Source organism: Hydra vulgaris, chromosome 04 (genome assembly GCF_038396675.1).
Source record: "Hydra vulgaris chromosome 04, alternate assembly HydraT2T_AEP".
In the NCBI taxonomy this organism is placed as follows: domain Eukaryota; kingdom Metazoa; phylum Cnidaria; class Hydrozoa; order Anthoathecata; family Hydridae; genus Hydra; species Hydra vulgaris.
The window spans coordinates 6,102,501-6,125,901 of NC_088923.1; the positions used below are offsets into that span (position 1 = coordinate 6,102,501).

At 27.4% G+C, this 23,401-nt stretch overlaps 1 protein-coding gene across 1 annotated transcript in view; it reads left to right on the forward strand.

Moving 5' to 3' along the window:
* Window positions 1-23,401, forward strand: part of LOC101235834 (solute carrier family 22 member 15-like) — a 93,856-nt gene that overhangs the window by 62,792 nt on the left and 7,663 nt on the right. Inside the window, exons 4-9 of the mRNA XM_065795326.1 lie at window positions 1,483-1,803; window positions 2,636-2,860; window positions 8,751-8,885; window positions 9,114-9,199; window positions 16,585-16,693; window positions 16,806-17,033. Of these exons, the coding sequence (XP_065651398.1) occupies window positions 1,483-1,803; window positions 2,636-2,860; window positions 8,751-8,885; window positions 9,114-9,199; window positions 16,585-16,693; window positions 16,806-17,031 (1,102 nt within the window). The 3' untranslated portion in view covers window positions 17,032-17,033. The remainder of the gene's footprint in view (window positions 1-1,482; window positions 1,804-2,635; window positions 2,861-8,750; window positions 8,886-9,113; window positions 9,200-16,584; window positions 16,694-16,805; window positions 17,034-23,401) is intronic.

Below are 23,401 nucleotides of genomic sequence, written 5' to 3' on the forward strand. Positions count from 1 at the left end.
TATAATTCTTATTGCATAAATTGTAAGGTGAAACCTTTTGCAAATACACTTCAATATTAAAGAAAAAGCCTAAAAACTACATCTAGGTAAAATACAATCGAAAAATAAAAAAATGTGGTCTGGGCAAAAATTAATGAAAATGAGCAAACAACACAGTTTTCCATCATTTAGAAAAAAAAAAGGATAACTAAAATATACAATTTTAATAGATGTTATCTTAATGACTTATTTTATAATATTCTAAATTACTTATTTTCAAATTGGATCTTTTTTTTTTGTTTTAGCAAATTTTTTGAAACTATAGTTATGTGGCATTTATAAATTGTAATTTATTAAGTTTAGAAATAGTTTAATAAACTGAACAATTATTTGCTTAATTAAAAACTGCAGTGTTTGTCTGTGTTACTTAAATTTATGGAAGGAATGTCTAAAAATAAAGTAAATTCTTGACACGCTTCAGCGCATTTTTTAAATGTTAGACTTTTCATATTATATTTTAAACAGCCGTGTTGAAATTTAGAAAAAAAGTATTATTTGCATGGTCAAATAATGGTGTATCTTGCACGCTTTTTTGACCAAGACTATATATATATATATTATATATATATATATATATATATATATATATATATATATATATATATATATATATATATATATATATATATATATATATGAATAAAGAAAATATCTTTATATTATCATGTATAATATTGTATACTTGAAAGAGTGCTCAATAGATAAACTAGAGTTATATAATATATATGTTACTGTTACCTGCAGTAACAGGAATTAGCTAAATGCTAATGTTTATAATATAATAGCAAAATTAAACTTTTACTACTTGCCTGATGATTGTGATAACACATGAAACTCAGAGTTGCAATATTAAATTATATTATAAACATTAGCATTTAGCTAATTCCTGGTACTGCGGGTAACAGTAACATATTTATTATATTATATATCTATATATATATATATATATATATAAATTATAAATTATGTTAGTGTTTCTACAAATAGAGTGCTCAATTTTCTAAAAGAACAGAGCAATAATAAATTAGTAAAAACACTTATCTAATTTTTGATTACTTCTAGTACTTACTGCAGATAATGCTGCAGATAGTACTTTTGATTACTAGAAGTAATCAAAAATTAGATAAGTGTTCTTACTAATTTATATATATATATATGTATATATTTATATGTATATAAATACATATATATATGTATATATATATATATATATATATATATATACATATATATATATATATATATATATATATATACTTATATGTATATAAATACATATATATATGTATATATATATATATATATATATATATATATATATATATATATATATATATATATATATATATATATATATATATATATATATATATATATATATATATATATATATATATATATTTATATATATATATATTAAATATTATAAAACTTTTCGTTTAGGTATGGTAGAAAAAAAGTACTTTATGCGTCATGGTTTGGATTCATAGTTATTGCTACCATTTCATCATTTATCCATAATTTTTGGGTTTTTCTTCAATTACAATTCCTAGTTGGTATACTTCATGGAGGATCTTTTAATGTTCAATGGGTTTTAATGTCAGAGATGTTAGGACCAAACAGTAGAAGTTACTTAAACATTCTTTGGTGTGTTTATTCTTTTGCTTTAAGTTTTATGTCACTTCAATCATGGTTAATACCAAAATGGAGAGCTTTTGAATTGATAATGACGACACCTTATTTGATATTGCTGGCTACATACAAGTAAGGAACAATTTTATATGATCATTTTCCTTTGATGCATAAATCATGACATGTATGTATGACGTTTTAATGTAACAAAGCCTAGGAAGTTAAGTGTGACCTATTATGAGCTATTTCTTTATAGACACTACAAAATTGATCTACAAATGGATGTATTTTAAGCTGGTTTGAAACAGCTGACAGTGAAACCTTTTTTTACCTATACAGATGTGATTGGTAGAGATGCTAGTGGTACTATATCTTTAAAAAATGAACACCCTTTCGTATGTTACACGTTTTGTGTGTTTTTTTTTACAACAATAAACTATGAAATAACTAAAAAAACTATTAAAAATTCTTTTAAAGATTATTAACTTGAATAACATTTTTAACAAAAAAAAAAGATTTTTAATGTTGATAAGCAGCCATAATATCTTTCTTTTAAATTTTTAGTACTTTTGTTTTTTTCTTAAAAATAATTGCATAATGAAATTAACTTTTCAATTACAAGTTGTTATTTAAATAATCAATGATTTTTTGAAATTATGATTAAAATTGTATAATCACATTGTTATGTTATGTGACATAACATCTAGTAGTTTATGTGTAACTACATAGATATGTAGTTACACATGTCACATGTAGTTATGGATGTGCCATAAATAATTATGCATAATTTCAAAAATTAATTTAAAATTCTAGCATAAATATTCACCGGAATATTTTAAATTTATCTGAAAAGTAAAACTGTTTTTTTATCTCTTTAGTAGCATTATAATTGGTTTTAGTGATTTAGTAATCAGTAAATGGTAAACTTGGTAAAAAAAAAATTTAATCAAATATTTTTCTCTAGATTTGTTCCTGAATCTGTACGCTGGCTTCATGCAAATAATAAAAGAGATATGGCTGAAAAAGTTCTTCAAAATATTGCAAAGTGCAACAAGAAAAAGTTTCCCAAGGTGAAGTTGTGTAATGCAAACAACATTTCAAATGCTGTTGACTTGAAAAAAACATCTATTAAATATGTGTTTTTTCCTTTCAAAATGTTTCTCATCACCTTTTCACAAATATCTATTTAGTATGTTTAGATTTTTTCTGATTAAATTAATATATAAATTTTGTTTTTTATTTTTGTATATTTTTAGTGCGGTTGGGAAGATTTTTTTTCCAAATAGTTAGTGTATTTAATAGGATTTTTTTCATATAAATAATCAGTATTTATTTTTTCTGGCCGCTAAAAGTCTTAAGTCTTTATCTAAACTTAAAAGTTAGTGTGTTGATATAAGTTAGTTTTAGATTCAGGCAGGTTTAATGCTATAGTGATGTATGTGGCACTTACTTTTGTGAGTGAGAGTAATACTTTTGTGAGTAAGAGTAATGAGAGAGTGAGAGTTCCTCACTTAGGAGGCATATAATAACAATATGAATAATTTGAACGAAGGGGTGTTACAACAATTCATCTTAAAATAAAAAGTTGTACTTTATATTATGTTATATTTGTACTTACTTCCTCAAGCTTTAGAGCCCCACTATTTTCAAGTAAGCTGCTAGTTTCTTTTTATTTTTAATTGAAAAATTTTTCTCAATTGTTGTTATACATTTCGTTGCTGTAACCCTTGTTAGAAAAGTTATCTGTGTTATGGCTTATCTAACTAAGGTTAAATTTACATCTAAACTACATAATAAATTAAATTAAGAAAAGAATCTTTGTCAGCCTTAAGTTAATAGTAAAAAGTATGAATCTGAGATAGTTGAAGTCTTAAATGAAAGTTTTAAAAAGATCATAGCATTATCTAAATTGCCTAAAAGAGATAGTTGAAGTCTTAAATGGAAGTTTTAAAGAGATCATAGCATTAATGCTTTCTGGTAAATATGTTGGTAGCTGTTCTCCTTGAAACAGTGATATACCAATGAACAAACCTACAAAGTAATATACCTCAACAAAAAGTTCTCACAAACCACTATTCAATAATCTCTTGTTAATCATTCCATTACATTCTTTTAGCCACTTCTTCCTTAGACCACCATAATCCTTAGTTAGTTCTCCCATAAAATCAACTTCAAATGTAATTAAAAAATTCTCAATGGATTCTGAAAATGCTGACATTAAAATACTTTGTCGATCAATAGAATTAAAGTTTGCTTCAGAATCTTTAGACATGTTTTAAGAAGTGTTAGCTATGCTTTCAATATCTAGAACTCTGCCTTTCAACATTGTTTTTTTAAGAAATCTTAAAATTTCAATTGGATCCTGAAGATGATTTTCTTTAATTTCCTCAATACTTTTTCTTTCAAAACCAATTTCAATAACTTTTTCTTTACCAACTAATCCTGAACTATTTGCTATAAATGAAGCTAATAAAAGTTCTTTAATTTCCTGTGTATCATAGTTTTCAAAAATAATTTCATTCACCTTTTCTTGATCTGGTAACTGTTGACTGTTTGCTATTTTATTGTTTTTGAAATCAATTTCAATAACTTTTTCTTGACCAGCTAATTGTAAACTGTTTGCTGTAAATAATGGTAATGGACACTATCATCATTGTAACCATGTATTAGTTGCAAATATAAAAGCCCTTGTCCAGCAAATTTTTTTTCAACAGAATAATAGTAGTCTATATCTGAGCATTTATTTAACTTTGATATTTTTTTTGTGATACTTTAACAAAATCAAATTCATCTGAACCCAATAAAGGAAATTTATCATGCAATGCCTCTTTAATTTTCTCTCTTATTACTTGTTCACTATCAGCTTCGTTAATAATTAAAATTCAATTGGCAATAACAGAATCCCACTGCAGGAATTGTTCTTCATTTTTTTTTAGATGAAATTAATGCAAGTTTTAAAGTTTTGTCATTTTTTTTTGCTTTATTTTGATTGCCTATTTTACAATTATCTATTTGGCTGTTGTATTGTGATGATGATCTTATTTTATCGTTTCAATTAATGCGCCTAAATAAACTCGATGAACCACTTTCATTGAGCATTCCTCTAGCTCTTTGTGATCTAGAGGTTATTGTGAGTTTTGACTGTGGCTTGCTTGCATTTGAATTTTGAGTTGTGCGAAGAAGGATAGAAGCTTCCTCTAACAAAGAAGCAACTTTACTATAACCATCCTTGTCGTAAATATTTAAAACTTTGCTATAACTATCCTTGTCTTATATATTAAAAATTGGTTTAAATAAAGCAGAAAAAAAAAAAAAAAAAAATGCTTAAAAAAAAAAAAAAAAAATCATGTTTTTTTTAGCATTTTTTTGGTGTTTTTCTGCTTTTTTTTAAGCAATTTTTTAGATTTTTTAGGAATAAATTTTGAAATTGTTTTCCTTTAATCTAGTATATTTTTAGCATATGATCTAATGATCATTTACTAAAAATATACTAGAATAAAGGAAAGCACAATTACATGTATAAAAAAAAGCACAATTACATGTATAAACACCAAATTAATAGTTAATAGTAAAAAGTATGAATCTGAGATAGTTGAAGTCTTAAATGAAAGTTTTAAAAAGATCATAGCATTATCTAAATTGCCTAAAAGAGATAGTTGAAGTCTTAAATGGAAGTTTTAAAGAGATCATAGCATTATCTAAATTACCTAAAAGAGATAGTTGAAGTCTTAAATGAAAGTTTTTAAGAGATCGTAGCATTATCTAAATTTCCTAAAAGAGAACAAAAATCACAAGTCAGAGACAAAAAACAAAAGAGTGAAGGTAATTGATTAGGCTTTTTTAGAAATCTATTTACAAAGTTACCTATCTGAGTAAAATTTTTTTTTGAATTTTAAAGTTATCAGCAGGGTTGGGCTCAAATACGTATTTGAATTTGTATTTGTATTTGGTAAAAATAGGCTAATTTGTTGTATTTGTATGTATTTGATTGAAAAATTTCTTAAACAATTGTATTCTGTATTTGATTGAAATGTCTTTGCAAATCCATACACTATGTTACTCAGGGTTTTTTTAAAATACTCTGAGGTTTGTTGTTTTTGTTTGTCATTTTAAACACTAAAATAAAATAAAAACTTTTTATTATTTTGTTTAGTGTAAAAAAACTTTTCAAAGGATAATTGTTAAAAGACTTTCTTTGATTCTTTTATATAACGTAAAGTACGAATATTTGTATTTGGGAAATGCAGACTAAATATATTTGTATTTGAATTTGTATTTGCATTTGATCAAATGTATTTGACCCCAACCCTGGGCATCAGTATCAGTTGTTACATCTGTCATTAGTACAACTTAGTTTTATTAGAGCTATTAAATTTGATTGAGTTGCAATTGTGTAAAATCATACACAATAAAGAGATACATAAATATACAAATACATAAACGTACATGTATGCCTATATTTTTGAAAAATATCTGCAGCAAGCATCTTAATGTGTTTTCTATGATAAAATAAACACCAGATTTAAACGCTTTTTGAATAAAAAATATTTTCAGGGCTTTTAAAAAACTTGAACATTTAATAGGTCCCTAATATTATTAAAAAAAAAATGTCTGGTTGGGTCTCAAAAAAGTGAGATTATAAAAATAATAGATCGGTATTAGTTCCTATTTTATCATATAGAATTCATTAAGCTGCATGCAGATAGTTTTCAAATATATATTTTTTTTGAACTACCTAAATATATATATATATATATATATATATATATATATATATATATATATATATATATATATATATATATATATATATATATATATATATATATATATATATATATTAGTGATGTACCGATTAATCGGCATCGGCATCGGCTTAATCGGCCACTTTTTGTACAATCGGTATCGGTATCGGCATCGGCCTTTTTTTATTAATTTACCGATATGCATTACCGATGGCATTTTAATACTTTTATCCTGCATTTTGATAATTATTAAATAATAAATAATCTAAACTTTATGCATCGCTTAGAATTTTTAGAAAAATTGTTTATTTTGACTTTGTTTACAGGCAAGTTTATTTATTTGGGTCTAAGTATTTGTTTACCAGTATGGATTCCATGAAAAAATTTACCCAATTTAAAGCTCTATGACTTTATATCTTCAAAACTTTAATAATTAGTTAATTCATCGGTATCGGCATCGGTATCGGCCTTTTCCTATCCATCGGCATCGGCCAAAAAAGTGTTATCGGTACATCACTAATATATATATATATATATATATATATATATATATATATATATATATATATATATATATATATATATATATATATATATATATATATATATATATATATACACACTCGCACACACACACACACACACACACACACACACACACACACACACACACACACACACACACACACACACACACACACACACACACACACACACACACACACACACACAATAAAGAACAATAGTAAGGTTATTAAGTGAAGAAGAGAAAGCTAGTAAAAAAATAACCAGAAGATTCAAATCTGATTTCACCATAAAGTAGTGGGTTGATTAGTAAGTTTATGCCCAAGCCATGTATGTATGCCGTCTAGTGTTGTATGTAGATATCAAGTCAAGTATGTATGTCATCCAACCATATATCTATGTCGCCAAGTTGTGTATATATGTCATAAAGCCATATATCTATGTCATCAAGTCTAGAGTATTAGAATCAAAGGATATTACTCATCAACACTGAGATTCAGAAATGAGACAGCTCAATTTAAATTGGTCTCACAAAAAGAAAGTAGGTTGGTCAATTTTAGAAGAGTTAAAATTTAAGTGATAAAAAGTTACTGGAAAGACCACAAATATTTGTAAAGGATAGATTTAAACAATTTGATCACGGTGTTGCATTTTTATGTTTGATACTTTAGGTACTTTGTTACATTTGTAGTGATTAGTGAACTTGACTAAATCATAGACAGTGCATGTAACCGTAAGCAATGAGCTGTACAGTTGTCTCAGTCCCACTTATTTACTCAAAGACGTATCAAAGGGCTCTTCATTTAGCCTCAATATTCTACAACAAAAGCAATATTATGGATACCTTCCTTCTACAGCATGCCTCTGGCATTGTTTTGTTATGCCACTTTTAAAGAATTCAGCCATTCTAAGATCTACCAGAGAGTTTTGGAAATCTTTTACCAGCCCAAAACCATTAAACTAAATTTTACTTTTGTTAGAAGATAACAGTTGCAGAGCCACTTCCATGGAAAGACTAGTAAAAAAATTGAAGTTTATCAACCTTAGCAGAAATCAATAAAACACAGGTTTACACCTATGCCATCCTATTAGATAAAGAAATGCTACAAAGCTGGTCAATAGAAACTTTCTGCTTACCACTAAAGTATTTGCGTAGAAATCCTTATAAAAGATAGTAACTTCTACAAGATGCAGTTAACATCTGCTTAGGAAGAATTCTTTCATTGTGAAATTATCTGTTGCTTTTGCTCTCCAAGGCAGAGAGTATTTAAAATCAGAGTTAAATTTTCCTAGCTTTTTCTTAGAAAAGTCAATTTTTTAAGACAGCTGGACACGAGGCAATTTGTTTTAGATTACATGTTTTCAGTAGAAAGGTGTAATAAAAAATTTTATAAAAGTATTTTAATAAATGAAGGGGTTATTGTGAAACAATGACAAGCCACAAAAACAAATATTTAAGAAAAATGACTATTAAGTTTTATTTAAATCTATAAAATCAGTGCTTACAGTAAGATGATTTTATAATTATAGCTCCAATTTTAAGAATTATGCCTTAATATTTTTTTGGCTATTGCGTATACTATTTATGATTATAAAAATGATAATAACTCATTTTTTTTTAAAGTGCGGCTTGTCATTGTTTCACAATAAGCCCTTCAAATAAATTTAAATTCTTTACTATTTTATATGTAGATTTTTTTAAATACTTATCATTATCAATATTTAAAATTTTAGTTATAAATATGTTTTTAAAATACATAAAGTAAATAGTATAAATTTTACAATGTAAACTTAAAATTTTGAGTTTAGTTTTAGTGCTAGCCTTGCATTTTATGGTATATCTCTTTTTGCTGAAAATCTAAGTGGAAATCTTCATAGAGATTTTGCTTTAGTGAGTCTTGTGGATATTCCTTCAAATTTAATATCCATCTGGGTATGTAATAGGTAAATGGCTTCTGTTTCTTAAAATTAAGTTTGGTTTTTGGTTTCAGAGTTAAAAAAAATTGTAATTTACCTTAATAATTTTCTCACCTTTTTATTCAATTAAACAAAGTTTTATGTTCTTGTATTATAATTATAAATATTTTATAATTATAAATATTTTATTCAATTAAACAAAGTTTTATGTTCTTGTATTATAAAAATTATAAGCTTTGTTAAACTTTTACACAGATTTGGTAAAAAACGAACGACTATGGTCTCAACTGTTGCTGCTGGCATTATCATTGTTATACTAGCTTTTGTTCCTTATACTGCCAGTAAGTTATTTTTGCATGGAATAAATAAATAAACCTAAGAACATAATAAATAAAAAAAAATCATCATTAGTCATTATTTTTTTTTGGAAAGAAATAGCAATTTTAATATTGAGAAATATTAAATTATTTTTAAACATCTTCAGGAAAGCAAGATGAAGGAAGCAAATTCAATATAACTAGTGTTCAAGGGGGGAAAAACTAGACAAAAAATAATTTTTGGAGCACTAAAAGGATGAGATTAAAATGTCACATTACAACCATGTAACAATGGTTGAAAGTTGGCTGCAAGAGCAGGTCCAACTATGTTTACAATGCATTTTTGCATTATGTCTATACAATAAAGGGCATCATTTGAAGATCCGTTTCAGATCTGGCAACAGTATTCAATGCCAGGAGGAATTAGAGATTTATAGAGATAAATAATAGAATCAGTGAGTAAGAAAGAAGTGAGTGCAATAAAGAGATTTAATCTTAGCAGATGATAATTTTGTTATGGGTTTGATTTGTAGTTTCCAATAAAAATCGGAAGTAATAGTTAATCCTAGAAGACGAAGGGTAGATGACTCATCGAGTACATTACCGCTCATAAGTATAGGAAGATTTAGACTATCAGAATAAAGATAAGCTGAAAAATTGAGTTTTGTGCGAGTTAAAGTTCACTAGCCACTGAGAGGCTCATTATGTAGCAGAAGTGAGATCTTTTTCAAGCTCAAATAGATTTAAGAGTTATATTATATAGAATAGATTTAAGAGTTATATAGTAACTTAACCCAGAACACAAACTATTTATAAGTTTTTTTATAATGGAAAAAAGAAAAAGAGTAGAAAAATAAATTTGATAGTTTTTTTTTTAACTTTCATTGACTTAAATTATTAAACTATTATTAAAAAGAATTTTAAAAGAATTTTAAAAGAGAAAAAAAAAGAATTAGTAATAATAAAAATAATAATCTATTAAATTTTAAGTTTTAATTATAAAAAGTTAATTAACTGTAAAAAGCTACTAAAACATTACATTCGCTTAAAAAATAAACATAAATATCAATTTTGGTATATTATAATATATAATCTCTACATGTATTATTATTATTATTATTATTATTATACTTTTAATTTACATTTCTCTTTACTTTTATTTGGTTTTATAATCGTTTAAATTAATTTGCCATTAATGTACTAGATAACAAATTTGAATTACTACTTTTTTTAATGTTTTAGATTTCAATGAAAAAATCACTTCTTCATTAAACATAGTTCGTAAATATTATTAACTTTTATATACACCTTTGCATGCTTATAATTACACCTTTGCATGCTAATATTTTTTTAATAATAACTTGTCTATCCTACTTTTTTTTCTTTTTTTTCTTTTTTTTTTTTTTTACTTTTTTACATTTCTTCAATATTTATAAAATTACAAGTTAAGATATAATAATATAAACAATTACAAGTAAGGATTTTTACTATAAATAATAAAAAAAAAAAAGAATGCGGAGACTCGTAGAAGACCTTAAGGTCTTGTCGTCGAGAACCGCTGCAAATTCGTTACAAATTTACGTGTTACATATTTTAAAATAAATAAAAAAAAACTCTGTTTAACAATATTAGAAGAAAAACATAATTTAAATAAAAAATAGAAATTTTCAAATAAATTTCTTATTAAAAGTATAAAAGTATATTATCAATAGACAAAATGATTTTCTTAAGTTTCCTTTTATAAGAGGTATAAGTCCATTCATGAGAAAAGTCAAAATGTTTCAAAACTATTTTATTCCAAAGAAAGGCTCCTCGGAAAGAAACACAAGATTTACCAAAATTTGTATGCAAAAATTATAGTCGAATAGAATTATCATTTCGTAGATTGTACTTGTTTTTTTCTTTTATTGAGTATAGGTTATGAAAGGAAGAAGGGGAATCGTTGGTTTTACATTTATACATAAAACATAAAATATTATAAACGTTTAACTGATATATATTTAAAATATTCATTTCAAGTAAGAGAGGCCTGGCATGAGTAAAACCGTCTTTAAAGTTTATAAGACGTGCAATGTGTTTCTGTTGACGATAAAGAGGTTCTAGTATACTTTTGTTCACACTACCCCAAGCAATGTTAGCGTAGTTAATATGGCAGTGAATAAAGGAATAATATAATTGAGTTAAAGTATGTTTATTTAAGAAACTTCTTGATTTATATAATATTCCTATAGTTCTAGCAATTTTGTTATTTAGGTTGTTAACGTGGTGTTTCCATTTAAGATTTTCATCAATATAAATGCCTAAAAATTTTGTAATTTTTGTTCGCTTTATTTCAATATTGTCAACAAAAATAAGTGGCGTAATACTTGGAATTAATTTTTTTTTTGAATTTGGGTAAAAAAGCATCCATTTAGTTTTTTCTATATTAATTGATAATTTGTTTGATTTGAACCAGTCAGAGATTTTAATGAGCTCAGTGTTCATATTTCTAAATAATGTTGTTAGATCATTGCTGGTTAAAAAAAGATTAGTGTCATCCGCAAACATAATTGTCATTAAGTTTAAGGCTTTGTAGAGATCATTGATGTATATCAGGAACAGCAATGGGCCTAGTATTGAGCCTTGTGGCACTCCACAAGTTATATTTAATAAATTTGATGATAATGATGAGTCTATTTTAATAAACTGTTTACGATTAGTTAAATAGTTCTTTAGTAATAATAAAGTATTTCCAGTGATTCTATAATGTTCTAGTTTGTTATAAAGAATTTCATGATCTATAGTATCGAAAGCTTTCGATAGATCTATGAAAATACCTAATGTGTATTTCGATGTTTCAAATGAATCACCAATATTTCTTGTTAGTTGAAGTATTGCATGTTCTGCAGAATTATTTTTTTTAAATCCATATTGGTTATTATATAATATTTTGTTTTCTGATAAGTGGTTAAAAATTTTATTATATAATATTCTTTCTAAAATTTTTGAAAAAACTGGGAGAACTGATATTGGGCGATAATGACTGAGGTTTGTAAGTTCTCCTCCTTTGAAAATTGGGGTAACTCTAGCTATTTTGAGTTTGTCGGGAAATACTGCTTGGTTTATTGAGCACGTAAAGACCCTAAAGAGAATAATTTTAATTATGTCATATGAACCAATAACAATACTTCAAAATAAATAAACTTGTCTGCTGAAAATAATTAAACTTGATAAAAAAGTTCATTAACATTTTTTTTTCTTAGAAAATATAAAAAATCTTTGCAAGTTTTGGAAAGGCATTAATGATCTTATAAATATCAAAAACTTTACTAATTCACCTTCCAACAGTAACTATCAACAGTATTTTGAATATCTAAATTTTCAGTCTACTATTATTTCCAAAAAATATTTAAAAATGGCTCCAAACTTCCATGCACTAACCTAACCAACTCAGTTCACTTCTCATCTGTTTGCTTATGATACTTGCATCAAAATTGTATCATTCTTAATGTAAAAATATAAATTCGGATTTAAAAGGTATAGTTTACTGGTAAAATGCTTTTCTAATATGTCTTAATATCAAAAAAACTGAACTAACTTTTTTTTCATCTTGGAGAAACAAAAAATTTCTACAAAAATATTAAAACTATAATCAAAATTAATAGTAAACAGCTATATCCTTTGATAGTTAATAAATATTTTGGTGCGTTAATTGACTGCAATGTTTCATGGAGCATTCACATTGAGGAGCTCAATTGCAAGGATCTTGAACTAACAATAAGCTTTAGATAATTCGTCATTATGTTGATTAAGTTACACTTGAGAATATTTACAATGCATTATTCTCATCTCATTCAATTTATTGTTGTCAAGTTTGGGGTCAAGTTGGAAACTATCGGTTTAACAAGTTGCTATTGCCTCAGCGTCAATTCATTAGAATAATAAACTTCCAGTCATTTAAATCTTTTTCACAGAAAGTAGATTCATATAATGGAACGCTAAATGTGCCATTATGTAAAACGCAAAAGTATAGTAAGCATTTTGCTGCTTAATGGAGCAGGAGTCTTGTATGGATTTTTAAATAGTTCAAAAAACAACAACTTAAAATACATTTTCTTCATGTTAAACAAAATCAATTCGAAGGAATTATGTTTACGATTTTAAACATAATTTATGATTACTATTTTTACATAATTTATGATTACTTTAATTTGCATTAATTTTATTATTATTGTTATAATTATTGTTGTTTTGTTGTTGTTGCTGTTGTTGTTGTTGTTGTTGTTGTTATTATTATTATTATTGTTAATAATACTACTAAAAATAAAATAATTTGTGGAAAATAAATTACTTGTTGTAATTGTTGGCATTGGCTATAAAGGCTTTTTTTTTTTTAATGATTTCAAGTTATGTCTTTCTCAATTTATACTCTTTTTTGATTCTAGGATTCTAGAATGCTCTTTCTAGTTATTTTACCTTTTTTGACATGACAAGTTTTATATCAGATGTTTTAAGCACTCATGGTTCTTATAGGGTTATTCATTCTTATATGTGCATCTATTCATTTTTATATGCATGTTTATTCATTCTTATATGCGTATTTATTCATTCTTATATGCGTTTTTAAAAAGCACAGTTTTTTCAAAACTGTGCTTTTTAAAAATGCATATAATTGTTTTTGTTTCCTGGTAAATGAGGTTAAAAATGCTTGAGACGAAGACTTTTTACATTCAATGGTGGTTTATTTACGGTACAAACTCCCCTCTTTTTGTTACTTTGTTTAATATTAGGCCTTTATTTATTTTCATTATTAAATTAATTGATTGCTTATATTATTATTTATCTAATTATTCATTTATCTAGATTTAAATTTAATTATTTATAATTATTATTAATATTCAATTATTTACCCTATGGGTGGAAGAGAAAATAGCATTGCCAATCGTATAGCAAAGAAAAATGTTACAAAAGAGCACATTGAATGCTTAAGCAATTAATTAAAAGAAATGAATCAACAATAAGCATTTTTACTTCTTTTAATTTATCTAAGCGCGCAGTTCAAAATTTTGTCGTTAAGTTAAACAGAGGGGAATTCAATGACATGAATGCATTCAAGTCGTTTTCTGATAAAAAATGAGGTAAAAGACCTATAAACACTCAAATTAAAAATATTATTGAATTATACGTACAAGAAAACAATCTTTGTTCGCAAGAAGCAATAAAAAAAAATCTTTCTGCAGCTTCAACATGTCTCAGCCTGCTATTTCAAATTAACTCAAGCGCTCAGATTTATCAAGAAAGCATGTTGTGCATGTGCCTGAAGATCAAAACCAACAGAGTTATTGATGCACGCTATGCGTTTGCAAGTGAAATTAACGGAATTTCAAATTTATTTATTTGGATGTACCAACAGATGAAACTGGATGTGCACACCAACAGCACATATAGTCATTTGCTAAGAGGTCTGCCAGCAATTTTACAGTTGTCTGCGAATCCTGGCAAGAATGTTAGTTTGATTTGTGCTGTTTCAACAATGGGAGTGCTAGCTTATGAAATAAAAAGTGGAGGCTGCAATGCAGATTCTTTTTTTATTATTTTTATTATTTTTTTTGTTATTCACCTCCTCAAGGCCAAGAAGGCCACTACAGATGAGGAGGCAATAGTGGTTATAACCCTCTCTCAACTCTTTAACTCCGAAACACGAACCTCGACAAACAAGGGCGCTGCGCGGAGAAACAAGTTGAGCGCGGTACTACCAGGGATGTGGTGGGGATCGAACTTGGAACCTCCTGCTTATGAAGCGAGTGCTTTACCACTACACCACTACCGCATGTACTTTCGCATGTACTAACTACATGTACTACCATGCACTTACTGCTTTGCATGTAATACCATGCACTACCGCATGTACATTTGTACTTTCATTACTACAATGTTGGCATCAGCAATTAGGAATGCAAATGTGGAAGCGCCATTGCGTGTTATGGGACAATTGTAAGTTCCACTGGTGTCTTTCTGTTAGGCAAACACTAGCCTCTCATGGCATGTCTGTTTAGTATCTGCAAGCATACACGCCACAGCTTATCCAATAGAAGAATTTTTTTCTTTTTTAAAACATACTTACAAACAGGGAGAAAGACCTCGAAACATGGATGAGGTTATTTAATCAGGAAACTTAAAAATATTATGGATACTATAGACCTTAATTTAATTACATTTTACAACCATATGCGTAGTTACATAAATCTAGCACTAGCTCGACAACCATTTTTTAAATAAACAGCAGTGGCAACAACCTAATTATATTTTAAATATATCTATATAAAAACATAAAAGCCTATTTGTTGTTTATATAAAATTATATTAGAGATTTTATCTGTAGTTGACTCGCATATAAACACGTATATAAGAATGAATAGATACGCATATGAAAATGAATAACTCTGTAACTTATTACACAGTTAAGTCAGTTGACTTATTTCCAGGTTGTGATCTAAGCAATGTTAATGTTCCTGGAAAAGTGTTTGCCAGATCTCATTTCTGTTTTAATTGGATTTAATCATTTTAATTGGATTGCTTTTATAATAACTTTGGTGATGGTCCTTTGTAGTATTTAAGTTGTTCTAGATGGAATCTTTATTTCTAGTAGCCTTTGGTAGCGATGGTTTAAAATTTTTATTTTAAATATCAAATATATGTAAATATTAAAATATTTATATATATTTGATATTGAAATATTTGCTGATGGTTTTGATGATGATGATTCTGATGACGGTAAGCTGATCCATATATTCCAGTCTTGATATAAAGTCATCAATTTTTGATTGTTTAGAACAGGTAGTTGATTTGAAATGTAATACCATTTATTGGCAGACTTATTATGGCAAACTTTGAACCAAAAAAACTGTAGCTTGGTTTAAATTTTTATTATAACAATGTTGATATATGGATGATATAGTAATGAATCACTATTTGATGAATGAATGAATTATATTTATGAATGTAAGCAATCTTACTAATTTTCTTGAAGGCAAAGGCAAGTGTTAAGCTTGCTTTTTATTTGGCTTATTCTATTCTCTACCTATGGTAATCCCTTAGCCATCTTTGTATGAAATACTGTTATCATATTTGGATTGATTACAAAAAAAGATTATTTTACCAAAATTGGATCCTTATGCTTTTTTGCTCTTGATACCTTTTAGATTATAAAACTCTTATTCATCTAGATTTCTCAATAAGTGCTTTAGAGATTTCATGTTTTTATTTTAAGTTTCAAGTGTTTCAAACTGTTTCTTTTATTTTATAGGAACTTAATTAGGGTAACTGAAGTGTTGTTTAAAGTTAAATTGTTAAAAAAAAAAAATTATTGTAAAACATGTTAACAATTATTTATAACATAGTACTTTAACAATTATTTTGAATTTTTAAAGATTTTTCATGGATCAGAATTTTAATTGGTACCTCAGGAAAGTTTTTAGCAAATATCTCCTTCAATGTTATATATATTTGGTCGACAGAAATATATCCTACAGCAGTAAGGTTTGAGCATTTCTAAAAATAATTTTTTTAATATTTTGGATTGATTTTAGATTAGTTATTTAAATGGTTTTGTTTCACTTTTTTTAAGATGTATTGGGTTTTTATGCTTTAGATCTCAGGGTTTAGGTGTTTGTATTTCAGCTGCTGTAATAGGCACAGCAGTCTCACCTTGGATTACTCAATACTTAGTGCAGTTTCATCAAACACTGCCATTTGTTATAATAGGAAGCTTACTTATTTTATCTGGAAATTTAAGTTGCTTTTTACCTGAAACAAATGAGGAGAACCTTTCTAATATAAACGAGGAGAACCTGTCTGAAAAACAAAGTCTACTTTAAAGGTATTTTTTCAAGATAAAATGTTTTTTTTTAAAAAAAAAAAAATATGTAACAACATTTTTAATGTGTTACAACTTATATTATAATTGATAATATTTTTAAATAACACATAATAATATATTTAATATAATATTGTGGATAACATTTTAAAGTAACGCTTAATAACAAATCGTAAAGTAATTTTTAAACATAAGCAGTCATTTAACATTTTCTTTAATGTAACAATCCTTTAACAGATTTTTAAACATCAACATTTTTTCAGTTTTTTAAGCGCCAATAGTTCTATATATATATATATATATATATATATATATATATATATATATATATATATATATATATATATATATATATATATATATATATATATATATATATATATATATATATATATATATATATATATGGATGTATATATATATATATATATATATATATATATATATATATATATATATATATATATATATATATATGGATATATATATATGGATATATATATATATATATATATATATATATATATATATATATATATATATATATATATATATATATATATATATGGATATATATATATATATATATATATATATATATATATATATATATATATATATATATATATATATATATATATACATTAGGGATATGACTTTTTAATTTTTTTTCAAATACAATGTTTCCTGTATCATAAATCGATGAACTTTTACCTAAAATCATGAAAAAAGGCCCAAATAGCTTTCTGCAACAAAAAAAGGTCACCCCCAAAATAAAAATTTGATTTACCATTTTTATACATTCATTTTTGACCGATGTTTTAATCTTAAGCTTAATTCTCAGCTTAATTCTATTTATTTCATTATTTTGTTATGAATTTATAAATATAACGTCACACGTTACCATGGCAACGAAACGGCCGTGTGCCGGCAAATACTTGGAATTGTTATGTGATAACGTCATTGTGTTACCACGGTGATATAGACGACTGTAACAGACTGTAGAAGATTATAGAACTTAGTAGAACATTCTGGAAGCTCTAAATAATTATATAAGCGAGCTGCTGTCAGAGCTCAGTGTTGATAATGTGAATAGTTCTATGAAGTACTCTGCGTGTAACTGAGCTAATAAGGAACTACTGTAGCGAACTAAAGACGCTGTAAGTGTACGAAGTATAAGTAGTTGTAGCATTATCGCGTGTGTCTGATCAAGTGATAAGAGCAAAGCTTATGAAGGTGCTGAAGGTCTATGATGAATGTGTCAAGCGTGGAAAATATGATGTTCTCAATGCATTATTTGACATCACGAAAGTGAATGGCCAGTGGTTATCCTCGGAAGATAAACGTCTATACCACCTACAAAAAGAAAGTAAAGGACAGGTGGGGTACTCAACAGGACAAGTGGCAAGTAAAGAAACCATTCACCCTTCCAAGAGAAGGAAAGTCCAGTCTGGAACAGCAATACCTTCCACATCACAAGTCCTGTCTACCACAGACAGTGGTACTGAATCTGAAAACTGCAAAAGTAAGAGTGAAGATGATGAAGACGACGACGGTGATAAAGACGATGATGAGGACACTCAGAAAAAAACTAGAAAGCACTACAAAAGTAAATTTGCTGTAAGTATGGTTACAGCAAGTGGAGTTTCCACAAAGAAAGCTGCTAAAATATGCAATGTATTATCACAACAAGGTATTGATATTCCAACTCCAAGTCAATCAGCAATTTACAAGTCCATATTCAAAGAGGCAGGTAAATTAAAAAAAGAAATGATACAACAACTTAAAATGGAACAGTGGTCCTTACACTTTGACGGCAAACGAATAGATGATAAGGAATATCAGGTAGTTGTACTTCAGAATGAAAGAACTGACGTGAAACTTGATGCACTGCGTTTAAAAGATGGCAAAGCTGAAACTGTTGCTGAAAAAATTGCCAAACTTATTGATGAATACAATTTGTGGAATTCAATTAAGATGATCATTACTGATACAACAAACGTCAATACTGGGAAGAGAAATGGAGTTGTTGTGAAGTTGCAACGTATGTTTAAATTAAAGGGTGTCACAATACCACAATTTATCGGTTGTCAGCATCACGTACTAGACAGGATTCTCCGTCTGGTGATGGACGAAGAACTTGGGGGTGATACCAAATCTCCAAACATTGAATACCCATTTGTGTCTGAACTGTTGAATAAGTATGATGAACTGAAGGATAAGTTTGTGAATGGAACTGTAGAAATTCTTGATAAATCAGGGTGGAGAGACGATATGAAGTTTTTGTACCATTTAACAAGAGTGTTTAGGTTCTATGAAGGACAAAGAAACTTCCCTCTGATTCACTTTCAGAACATTCCTAATATGAGCAATGCCAGATGGAACTCAAGAGCCATTCTCGCCATTCTGGCGTTCATTCTTATGCCTGAAGCGAGAAAGAATTTGGAGAAGGTTTGCAGGTTCATTTCATATGAGTGGGCAGAACATTGGTTTAGTAGTCAAAAGTACAATGACAATGACTTCAAGAATTTATCTGATGTATTGAAGCCTTACAAAAAGGCATTGCAGTCATTCAAAAATCACTGGAAGAAAGAGCCATCCGTCATCGACATACCACGAAGTAATCAGATAGCTGAACGTGTAATCAAGGTGATGCAAGACCTGTATGCTTCCTGCAGAAAGAAAGACAAACTGCAACTTCGATTCATTCTAAGTAATAAGCGCTAGACTCTTTATGAGACGTGAGCATCATGTGACCCATGTACTAAACACAGTAGGCCTATAGACACAGACAGTTATGTATATTGTTGTACTAGACGCTTTGATACTGTTAATTTTGTAATACTTGTATAATTATATATCACATAATGTTTTTTGTTATATCACAGTACATGTTGCATAAATAAATAAAATAACAACAGGAGTATGACTCTTACAACATCTTCAGCCTTTAATATTCATTTACTGTACAAAAGTGTACCTATTGAAAATTCGATTTTTTGGTTTTGGGGTGACCTTTTTTCAAAATATGTCAAAATGAAACATCTATTCGTTCTTTTTACATAAAAGTTCATTGAATTACGATACAGGCCTAGTAGGTTGCAAAAAAGTCATATCCCTAATATATATATATATATATATATATATATATATATAGTGGCCTAGGAAGGTTATATATATATATATATATATATATATATATATATATATATATATATATATATATATATATATATATATATATATATATATATATATATATATATATATTTATATATATATATATATATATCTATATACAGGCCCTACATATATATATATATATATATATATTTTCTATAGGATCTCTATAGAAAGTATATATATATATATATATATATATATATATCTATATATATATAGCAGTGGCCTAGGAAGGTTGTTAAGTGTTTGAAATAACTAACTTTTAAACAAAAAGAGTATTCCAAATTTTTTTGCGTTCATATGTATGACGAAAAGATTCTTCACAAAAAAAAATTACTGTGATAGGAGAATGGTAACAAGAAACTCTAAAATCTTAGCCTCCTTCCCTACCTTAAATGTGATGGCAATGAGTTGAATTATTTATTTTTTTATAAATGTAAACTATTTATGTATTCTTCGACAGATTTCAAATTTTATGTTTAAATTATTCAGTGTTCAGTTTTTATGACCATGTGAAGAAACCCCCTCCCCCCCCATCTCTCTCAATTTGAAGAGGCCACAAACTTAACATAGTCATAAAACTCAACACTAGATAATTTAAACATAAAATTTGAAATCTGTCGATGAATACATAACTAGTTTGTATTTATAAATTAAATAATTCGACTCATCGTCCTCACGTTTAGGGTCAGGAAGGAGGGTCTAAATAAGGAAATATGCAAAGTTAAATTGAACCATACAGTAAAAATATCTAGAAAGAATGTTATGATGAACCAGTACCAAGCTTTTGATCAGAAGTAATCCAGTATCAAACAGTTTCAAAGAAGTAATCCAGTATCAAACAGTTTCAAAAATCATTTGAAAATGCAAAACCACTACCATTAGAAATTTGGTTTTTGTGACGTAAGTTACATAAATTTATTATTGTTATAAAAAGTATTTCGATTTTTTGACTTCAAATTTTTAATTCTAATAAGCAGGGTCGTTATCTGTCAAATATGTCTGAGACATATTTTCTGCTGACATAAAATATGTCAGACATATTTTCTATCGACATATTTTGACATAATTTTATGTCTGAATTATTTTCTGCTGAAATAAAATATGTCAGACATATTTTCTGTCGACATATTTTGACATAATTTCATGTCTGAATTATTTTCTGCTGAAATAAAATATGTCAGACATATTTTCTGTCGACATATTTTGACATAATTTTATGTCTGAATTATTTTCTGCTGACATAAAATATATCAGACATATTTTCTATGGACATATTTTGACATAATTTTTTGTTTGAATTATTTTCTGCTGACATAAAATATGTCAGACATATTTTCTATTGACACATTTTGACATAATTTTATGTCTGAATTGTTTTCTGCTGACATAAAATATGTCAGACATATTTTCTACGGACATATTTTGACATAATTTTATGTCTAACATATTATTTTATTTCAATCTAACAAATTTATTGCGCATTTCAGCTTAATTTAAAGAGTAAAGTGAAAATAGTCTAACAAATTTGTTGCTTTTTTGCTTCATTATTACTTTACAAAGTAAAATAAAACTACATCGTAAAAACAAATTACTTTTACGTGTAAAAGTAAGTAATTAGCAAAAACAGCGTACACAAAAGTAATTTGAAAAAAATTATTTATTTTTACAAATAAAAGTAATTTTTTCTTTGAAATTTTATACTTTACTTGGTAAGTAAGTAAAAAGTAAGTTATATTATTTACTTCCCCAAAGAACAGTCATTTCATGTTGGTTTAACATAAATTTTGAGATAGGTAGCGTATTCAAATCCATTGCCTGTTTTTTTTCACGTATATTGTAAAGGGTAGTTCTATTATAATTAGGGGCAAATATAGCCTATACTAGTAGTATAGAGACGGGCTCCCTGTCGCATGAGTACTAATAGGGGCTGCTAAATAATCATTGATTTTATATTTCTTTTTGTTTGTTTAGCAGATTAGGTTAATGGCCATAATAAAAGTTTGTCGGGGGAAGATGGGGAAAGGGGGCATAATTTCTAAGCTATGGGTAATTCATGCATGTGTAAACCTTCCAGCATTTGTGTAAACTTAATAAAAGTACCATTTAAAATTGTTTTCAGAGCACGGGAGAGAACTCCACTTTTTTGAATCTTTTTTTTTTTTTAGTTTTACTTTATCATTCCAGCTTTACTTTGATTTTACTTTATCTTGAAAGCATTCGTGTAGTCCCGATGAATGTGCATGTTAAATTTGTTTCCTGGGCAAGGAGGTCGTACCCTTACTTTTTTTCTCTAATATTTTATTTTTCTTTAAAGTTGGGGTTTATAACTTTTTAGAAAGAAAGATTTTTTGCATAAAAGCTTTGAAAACATTTTTTTGATTTATTTGTTTCAGTATTAATTTTTTTTCGGGAGGAAATAAGTTAGTGGGCCTGATAAAAATTTACCGTAAACGAGCCGGGCATATTTGTAGTTATGTTGCTGCTTTTCGCTTCTCTTATTCAGCGTGGTTGTTGTCAGAGCCGTCCCGAAGAGGTCTCTGATTGAGGAGGGGGTCCTATGTGTTTTTTGCCAACTAGAGACACACGCACACAAAAAAAAGGGTCCTCGATATTTGATATTTGCCAACAATACTTCAAAACTTGCCAACTAAATGTGCTAACTCAAATGCATATATAATAGCTTTGGGGTGGGGGATACCCCCTCACTCCCATTTGGGACGGCAATGGTCAGCTCTGGTCGAAACAACCACTCAGAAAATAAAATTAATTTTTTTTGTTAGATTGGTTTTTAACAACCACGCTGAATAAAGGAAGCCAAAATACAAAACTTAGAATAAAATTGCAAAATGTAGAGCCATTTCCAAAGCAAGAACATTAAAATAGACAGTCTTTCAAAAAAAAACTTTCAAACAACTGATGTAAATAACACCAAGATTAATCCAACGGCTCGGTTTAACAACTCTTGAAGAACACCGCAAAAGAGCAGATCTTATCAAGCAATTCAAAATCACTCGTAAACTCGAGCTTGTTAGTTTTGTCGTTCCGCAAAAAATTTCAAAAAGTTAAGATAAGTAAAGATATTCTAAGAGGCCATAACCATAAACTAGAACGTCAGATGGTAAAAACTGCGAGGATATAACTTTTATTCAAATAGAATTGTCGCCCCATGGAATGCGCTTTCGCAA